This window comes from Papio anubis, chromosome 1 (genome assembly GCF_008728515.1).
Source record: "Papio anubis isolate 15944 chromosome 1, Panubis1.0, whole genome shotgun sequence".
Taxonomy (NCBI): Eukaryota; Metazoa; Chordata; class Mammalia; order Primates; family Cercopithecidae; genus Papio; species Papio anubis.
This window is the reverse complement of record NC_044976.1, coordinates 205,928,373-205,937,454: the sequence shown is the minus strand read 5'-3', so window position 1 is coordinate 205,937,454 and position 9,082 is coordinate 205,928,373. Positions and strand designations below refer to the sequence as shown.

The window sequence follows — 9,082 nt, the reverse complement described above, 5'->3', positions numbered from 1 at the left end:
TTTAAAGTTTGGATTTGAAGGAATCCCTTCCCTCCCAGCGTCCACATGAAGACTCCCTCTTCTTGGCTAAACCGCTGTGTAGTGTGATGAGGTACTGTTTTAAGCTGGGCTAGTAGAAGCTGGAAGTGGTTACATTTCACCAATAGGTTACTGGATTTTCATGTATTTCTTAACTGAGCTTTATTTTAGGGGTGAAGCACTCAGCCTTACACAAAGGATGAAAAAGTAAGTATTACATTAAATTATTATTATTATTACAATTTTTTTTTTTTTGAGATGGAGTCTCGCTCTGTTGCCTAGGCTGGAGTGCAGTGGCGTGATCTCGGCTCACTGCAACCTCTGCCTCCTGGGTTCAAGCAATTCTAGTGCCTCAATTTCCCAAGGAGCTGGGATTACAGGCGCCTGCCACGACGCCTGGCTGATTTTTGTATTTTTAGTAGAGACGGGGTTTCGCCATGTTGGCCAGGCTAGTCTCAAACTCCTGACCTCAAGTGATCCACCCACCTCCACCTCTGAAAGTGCTGGGATTACAGGCATGAGCAACCACGCCCAGCCTAACTATCACATTACATTTTTTAAAGTCCCGGGTAACCAAAGGGGATTTGGAGTCTTTTTTTTTTTTTTTTTTGAGACAGAGTCTCACGCTGTTGCCCAGGCTGGAGTGCAGTGGTGTGATCTCTGCTCACTGCAAGCTCCGCCTCCCGGGTTCAAGCCTCAGCCTCCCAAGTAGCTGGGACTATAGGCGCATGCCATGACGCCCGGCTAATTTTTTGTATTTTCAGTAGAGACGGGGTTTCACCATGTTAGCCAGGATGGTCTCGATCTCCTGACCTCATGATCTGCCCGCCTCGGCCTCCCAAAGTGCTGGGATTACAGGTGTGATGGAGTACTCTCTTTTTTAAAGTCCCGAGTAACCAAAGGGGATTTGGAGTACTCTCTTTGTCAAACACTATTCCCATGGCCTTGATTACCTCGCTGCTTCCTGACTGTTTCCCCAATAACCATCAGTTTCTGCAGGTCTTTAAAAAATATTTGAGCAAATGACATTACTGATAGTCCACATATTGTAAACATATTTGCATAAAAAAGATGGGGCAGGTGTTTTCAAGAGTAACAGCATCCTGTTAATTCACCAAAGTACTTTATAACAAAAAAAGTAATAAACCAACAAGACAGGGTCACTTCTCATTGCTGTTTTTTTTTTTTTTTCTTTTTTCTCATGAGTCACTGAGGCTTTTTATTTTGAGCACAAAATCACTGGGGATCTTGCCTGTGGCCACCCTGGAGATGACACCGGAGGGTCATGTGGCTCCAGACACTTGGTGGAAAGTGAGGCGAGAAAAACAATGATTTGGGCCAATTACATGACTGCAAAGTTAGAGCTGCCAACAGGGCTCCAGGGAGCTTGGCTTCTGTAGAAGTTCTTTTTTTTTTTTTTTTTTTTTTTTGAGATGGAGTCTCGCTCTGTCACCAGACTGGAGTGCCGTGGCATGATCTCGGCTCACTGCAACCTGCTTCTGTAGAAGTTCTAAAGAAGCGGTGCAAACTCCACGGCGGTGGGCGAGGGGAGCTCACTAGCAGCAGCCCCTACAAACGTTGGTCAGGGGCCTTCGGCTGCCCGAGCTGACACGAGGGGTCTAATTAGCCACCAGGTGACTGAAGGGCTTGCCTGCCCACAGCTTAGTTGGCTGGGGGGTTTCTGAAGTTCCTGCCAGCAAACTTAGCCTTGCTGCCAAGCTCCTCTTCAGTTCTGAGGAGCTGGTTGTACTTGGCCAAGTGCTCAGATCAGCAAGGGGCACCAGTCTTGAGCTGCCAGGGCACAGCCCCACCACCAGGTCAGCAATGAAAGTATTTTCAGTCTCCCCAGAACGATGAGACACCATGACACCCCAACCACTGGCCTGGGCCAGCTTGCACGCCCGGAGGGACTCAGTCATGGAGCAAATCTGGTTCACTTTGAGCAGGAGGCAGCTGCACGCCTTCTCATTCACCGCCTCGGCCGTCCTCTTTGGGCTGGTCACTGTGAGACCATCCCTCACTACCTGGATTCCTGCACTGGCTGTGAACTTCTGCCAAGCTCCCCAGTCATCCTGGTCAAAGGGATCTTTGACAGACACCACTGGGTAGTTTTTGATGCAGGACTTGGACAGATCAGCCAGATGGTCAGGTGAGATGTACCTTATGGGGTCATCGGGAGACCTGAATTCCAGGTCATACTTCCCAGACCTGAAGAACTCGGAGGCCGCTGCGTCCATGCCGATGATCACCTTATCAGTGTAGCCAGCTTTCCCAATCGCAGTCTTCAGCAGCTCCAGGCCTTCTTTATTCTCCAGGATGTTGGCAGCAAATGCGCCTCCATCCCCCACGCTGGTGGCATCTTTCCCTTATTTCTCCTTGATGACATTCTTCAGGTTGTGGTAAACCTCTGCTCCACTGGGCATGGCTTCCTGAAGTTTGCCACACCGACTGGGAGGACCATGAACTCCTGCATGGCCAGCTTGTTGCCAGCATGAGAACTGCCATTGATGACACTGAACACCAGGACTGGCAAGACGACTCTGGGGTTGCCAGGCAAGTCGGCAATGTGGTGGTACAGGGGAACCCCCTTCACAACAGCGCCAGCTTTGCAGGCGGCGAGGGAAACCCCAGAATAGCGTTCCCACAAATTGAGATTTATTTTCTGTTCCATCCATCTCGATCATCAGTTGGTCAGTCTTCTCTTGTTCTGTGACGTCCAGTTTTTTTCTAACCAGGGCAGGTGCAATAGTTTTATTGATGTACACAACAGCCTTTGAGACACCCTTCCCCATATGGTGAGTCTTATTATTGTCCTGGAGTTCTAGGACCGCACAGATACCAGTTGAAGCACCACTGGGCACAGCAGCTCTGAAGAGACTTTTTGAGGTCAAGAGATCAACCTCAATAGTGGGATTCCCACAAGAGTCAAAGATCTCCCTGGCATGGATCTTGAGAATAGACATGGTGAATTTCTAGCCACTGGGTCTCATCGCCTAGGAGAGACGTGGAGGGTGCTGCAGACACTGAGGTGAGCATTCCTCATTGCTGTTTTCTTTGAAACCGTGGGAATGGCACTGATCAGGAAGAGATGTTACATATAGTGCTGTGGGTATGTCTGGGCCTATCAGCAGTCTCAGGACCTATTTAAATCTTTAGCCATATTTCAGGGAGAGGATAATTTTATTTTCATCATGGCATGAATCCATTCCGACTGCAGGACTTTGGCCCTTAGCGGATACTAGAAAATATGCTTTCCTAATTCCAGATTTGAATATTAAATTAAAACAGATGTGCAAAACTAAACAAACAGAGATCCACCACCGAAACAAGCTACCCCTCCACAAAACTACCAGCTTTGGGGAAAACCAGTGTCCACCGTTCCACGTCCTCATACTAAATTCCTACAAAAGAACAGATTCGCATTCCTTCTTCACCTGTGGTTGTTTCAACGTCCGGAGAGGCCAATGAAGGAAGAAGAAGAGCTCTAGAAGTGCCTGGAGGGGTGTCCACGCTCCCGCTTGGGCCACTCCTCGTCCACCCACCTGCGCAGAACCTTCTCCACGTCGGCCCTGTGGTAGAGCCTGCAGAGCTCCATCAGCTGGCCCACCGTCCTCTGACTGTTCCGCAGCAGGAACTCCAAGGTGGGGCTCTGTGGCCTCTGCTCCAGGAAGCACAATTCATCATAGGACATCCCCCATTTGCTTGCAAAATTCCTCCAGTTTTTCACCGTTGGGTGACACGGATCCAGCTTTATCCTGATCACATCTAGTAAGTCCTGATCATTGAGCAAGTCACTGATGGTGGGGGCCCGGAGCAAGCAGGAGGAACAAGTACAGTTTTCTTTGCAGGAGTTGTCCTTGCTGATCTCTGCAGGGAGAAACAATTTAGTCCACAGGTCAACAAGAGGCCTAACATATGCATTCATTTCTTACATCCTTTATATTCCTGCTGAATTGTCAAAAGCATCATATGGAAGACTATTTCAGAATTCTCATTTCTTTTTTTTTTTGAGATGGAGTCTCGCTCTGTTGCCCAGGCTGGAGTGCAGTGGCGTGATCTCAGCTCACTGCAAGCTCCGCCTCCCGGGTTCATGCCATTCTCCTGCCTCAGCTTCCTGAGCAGCTGGGACTACAGGCGCTGCCACTGCGCTCGGCTAATTTTTTGTATTTTTAGCAAAGATGGGGTTTCACCGTGTTAGCCAGGATGGTCTCGATCTCCTGACTTCGTGATCTGCCTGCCTCGGCCTCCCAAAGTGCTGGGATTACAGGTGTGAGCCGCTGTGCCTGGCCTAAGAATGCTCATTTCTAATAATGTGTTACTCTTTTTTTCTTTTCTTTTCTTCTTCTTTTTTTTTTTTTTTTGATACAGGGTGTCACCCTGTTGCTCAGGCTGCAGTGCAGTGGCATGATCTTGGCTCACTGCAACCTCCACCTTCCAGGCTCAGGTGATCCTCCCACCTCAGCCTCCCGAGTACCTGGGACTATAGGCATGTACCACCAAAACTGGCTTTTTTTTGGTAGAGATGGGGTTTCACCATGTTTCCCAGGCTGATCTTGAACTCCTAGGCTCAAGTGATCTGCCCAGCTTGACCTCCCAAAGTGCTGGGATTACAGGCATGAGCCACTGCACCTGGCTGTGTTATTCTTCATAGCCAAAGATGGGTTGCTTTGCTGGAAGGAGTAGGAATTTTTAAAGCCTTTCTTTCCAAGACTGTCTATGTCTTACAGTGTGCATCTGTGACACTGCTGGCCAGAATAAGGGCTCCAGCAAACAGAACTCTCCCGAGGCACAAAGGTCTGCAGTGCCCGTGAGTAACCAGCCCACACCTGCATGCAGTGCCCGTGAGTAACCAGCCCACACTTGCATGCACCTCAGCCCTTGCTCCTTCCAAGTGACCAGTCAGCCCTGACAGTTTAACACCAAACACACCATGTCAGCGTGTACAAAACTGCACATTTCTTTGAAAGATCTTTTTAAAAAAAAAAAACAAAAACAACGCAGACATGAAAACTGGAATATCCACTCCATATGCATATTTGAAAACAAGCGATAGTTGATAGTGCCAGAAATCTTACTTTTTAAATTTACGGCCCCCTTATCAGCCCTCTGCCTTTACCTGTGCTTTCTTCACCCATAGGCTCCCTTTGAAGTGGCGCCAACACCCTGGGGTGTGTGCGGTGGGAGGGAAAGAGGCGGAAAACCCAGCAGGAGGCTTTTCAGCTGAGCTTCAGCATGAAGAGCATGCGCCCACACCAGAGGAAGAGCCGCCTTCCCACTGAATCTTAAAGACTCAACTGCAGCCTCATTTGACGAGCAGGAGGCATGTTAGTAGGAGGACAAAGTTTGTAGGTGAGAGGTGTGGACAAGTCATTTGTAATAAAGTATTAAGTGGTGTCTAAACAACATGGCAAATTAAGCAGCTTAAATTCTACAACAACACTGAGTCTCACGAGCCCTCTGAATTCAGATTTTAATAGCCAAAGGCCACTTTGCTTGGAAAGTGGCCTTTGCTTGGAAAGGCCACTGGCTTGGAAAATTCTGGGGAAGGTTATAATAGCCTTTACTATATATATGACGTTGAGTCATGGCCTTCCCAGTTTGGGAAGGTAAAGAATTTGGACAGAGGGAGTAACTCTGGTGATCATAAGGGAGCAAACCAGCAATCTTGAGGCCAGTGGAAATTCAAAGGCAATAAAACAAGAGCCATGAAAATATGCTCATACTCTTTGACCTATTAATGTAACTCCTGGGAATCCATCCTAAGGAGATAATCCAAAATATGCATTTACATAAACATGGTTATCACAGTGTTATTTACATTATTGAGTTTCAAAAACAACCAAAATGTCTAAAGTTAGGGGACTCGTGAAATAAATGATTGTACTACTTGATGGAATATTATTCAAGTAACTATGAAGACAATATGGCAACCTAGAAAATGTTTGTGATGTTATGGGAAAAATGCAAGATAGAAAAAAATGTATGAATTCTACGATTAGAACTACGTGAAAATCAATGAGTGGATAAAGAAAATGTGATATATATATATGATATATGTGATAAATGTGATATATATATCACATTTTCTTTATCCACTCATTGATTTTATATATATATGATGAAATACTATTTATCCATAAAAAGGAATTAATTAACGGCATTTGCAGTAACCTGGATGGAATTTGAGACTATTATTCTTTTTTTTTTGAGATGAAGTCTCCTTCTGTCACCCAGGCTGGAGTGCAGTGGCGCGAACTCGGCTCACTGCAAGCTCTGCCTCCCGGGTTCGCGCCATTCTCCTGCCTCAGCCTCCCGAGTAGCTGGGACTACAGGCACCTGCCATCACGCCTGGCTAATTTTTTGTATTTTTAGTAGAGACAGGGTTTCACCGTGTTAGCCAGGACGGTCTTGATCTCCCAACCTTGTGATCTGCCCGCCTCAGACTCCCAAAGTGCCGGGATTACAGGCGTGAGCCACTGTGCCCAGTAAGACTATTGTTTTAAGTGAAGTAACTCAGGAATGGAAAACCAAACATCGTATGTTCTCACTCATAAGTGGAAGTGAAGCTATGAGGACGCAAAGGCATAAGAATGATACAATGGACTTTGGGGACTCAGGGGGAAAAGGTAGGAAGGGGGTGAAGGATAAAATATACAAATCGGGTGCAGTCTATACTGCTCAGGTTATGGGTGCACCAAAATCTCATAAATCACCACTAAAGAACTTACTCATGTAACCAAATACCACCTATTCCTCAATAAACTATGGAAATTAAAAAAGAAAAAGTAAAAAGCACCCTGGGAAAAAAAAATTTCTCCCTGGCCAGTCACAGTGGCTCACACTTGTAATCCCAGCCATTTGGAAGGCTGAGGCAGGAGGATCACTTGAGCCCAATAGTTCGAAATCAGCCAGTGCAACATAGTGGAACCCTGTCTCAAAAAAAAAACACTAAAAATTAGCTGGGTGTGCTGGCGCATGCCTGTGGTCTCAGCTTCGTGGGAGGCTGAGGTGAGCGGATTGCTTGAGCTTAGGAGGTTGAGGCGGCAGTGAGCCGTGACTCCACCGAGCCGTGACTGCACCGCTGCCATCCAACCTGGGCAACAAAGTGAGAACCTGTCTCAAAAAAAACAAAAATTCTCTCTGTGCACCTTTTAAGAATACCTGAACTTCCCTATGTACACTTAAGCTTCGCTGGGGTGCTTAGACTTTCTTTTCTGTATCTGTCCAGTTACCAAGTCCCAGCCTTCCACTCCATGCTCCCCATGCTCTCTTCCTGTTTTATTTTCCATGACTGCCTCAATATAACTTGTGCTCAACCAAACTGGACTACTCAATTCCCTGCATTTTCTTTTTTAAAGTTTAATTAAATTTAAAAAAAAAAACACTGGCTGGGTACAGTGGCTTCTGCCCACAGTTCCGGTGCTTTGGGAAACTAAGGCAGGAAGATTGCTTAAGGCCAGGAGTTCAAGATGAGCCTGGGAAACACAGCAAGACCTCCATCTCCACAAAAAAATTTTAAAAATTGGCTGAGTGTGATGGTGTGCACCTGCAGTCCCAGCTGCTTGGGAGGCTGAGGCAGGAGGATTGCTTGAACCGAGGAGTTCCAGGTTATAATGAACTATGACTGTGCCATTGCACTCCAGCCTGGGTAACAGAGTGGGACTGTCAAAATCCCTAATCTAATCTCAGTGTAGAAAATTTGGAATATATACACACACACACACACACACACACGTGTGTATATATATACACACACACATATAATATACATATATACACATATAATATGTATATATACGTATATAATATATAATACACACATATAATACATATATACACATGTAGAATACGTATATGTACACACATATATAATACATATATACATACATATATACACGTATATATTTTATATATATGAATTTTGGATAAACTATTAACGGTTAGGTTTTCCCCAATTCTCCTGACTGAGTGAAGATGTGATGCATACCTTTCACATAAATTTTGGCTGCATCTTTAATCATCTCACCACTAACAGGATAATTAAGTCAAAAGAATGAGCCTTCTAAGGCTACTGGTGCATGTGCCCCAAATTGCTCTCCAGAAAGAAAGGCTGTACCAGTTTACAGTATGAATTTTTTTCTTTTCTTTCTTTTTTTTCTTTTTTTGAGACAGTCTCGTCCTGTCATCCAGGCTGGAGTGCAGTGGCACAATCTCAGCTCACAGCAACCTCTGCCTCTTGAGTTCAAGGAATTCTCCTGCCTCAGCCTCCTGAGTAGTTGGGATTTCAGGCACCCGCCATCACACTCGTCTACTTTCTATATTTTTAGTAGAGATGGAGTTTCACCATGTTGGCCAGGCTGGTCTCAAACTCCTGACCTCAGGTGATCTCCCCTCTTGGCCTCCCAAGGTGCCAAGATTACAGGTGTGAGCCACCACGCCCAGTCATTTCACCTTTGTCAGCGCCAAGTATTCGTTTTAAAAATCTCTTTTTAAAGGTTCTTAAAAAGTGATAGGTTAAAAAATCAGGCCTTATTTTTTTCTATCTCCATGCCTTATCAGTGTTTCCTTCGTGATCAGAATGTCTTCCCTCTCCTTCTCACCGAACTTCCTCTATGGCACTTCTCTTCCTCTAATGAACTTTACCCATCCTAGAAAACCCACTCGGATTCCCCCTTGCCATGAAGTCTTCCCGGCCGCTGTCTGGAATTCCACCTCACTTGGAACCCCCACATCATTTTGTTTGCATCTCCTGACCCCGCCTTGTAGTGAGAAATACTGTACAGTTTTCTTATTTCCATGCAACACCTTAAAATCCTGAGAACAGACAGGCATCTCTGCTCCTGCCTCAGCCTCCCGAGTAGCTGGGACTACAGGCGCCCGCCACCACGCCCGGGTAATTTTTTATATTTTTAGTAGAGACGGAGTTTCACTGTGTTAGCCAGGATGGTCTCAATCTCCTGACCTCATTATCTGCTCACTGTGGCCTCCCAAAGTACTGGGATTACAGGCGTGAGCCATTGTGCCTGGCTATAATGCAATTCTTAAAATGACAAATAATTCATTT

General features: G+C 45.9%; 1 protein-coding gene and 1 pseudogene across 5 annotated transcripts in view; both read right to left on the bottom strand.

Annotated features, from left to right (window-relative positions):
* Nucleotides 1-1,194: 1,194 nt before the first annotated feature.
* LOC103880607 lies at nucleotides 1,195-3,010 on the bottom strand (annotated as a pseudogene). Its single transcript, XR_641733.4, has one exon. The product of XR_641733.4 is annotated as an alpha-enolase pseudogene (transcript).
* The window catches only part of EDARADD (EDAR associated death domain), a 124,715-nt gene continuing 116,843 nt past the window's right edge, over nucleotides 1,211-9,082 (bottom strand). For 3 of the 4 annotated variants that reach the window (XM_031659738.1, XM_021931670.2, XM_003893727.5), the window contains one exon: nucleotides 3,180-3,885. In XM_031659738.1, the coding sequence (XP_031515598.1) occupies nucleotides 3,503-3,885 (383 nt within the window). In that variant the 3' untranslated portion in view covers nucleotides 3,180-3,502. Of the gene's footprint in view, nucleotides 3,886-9,082 lie in introns of all 4 variants that reach the window. The other variant, XM_003893726.5, reaches the window with a different exon arrangement.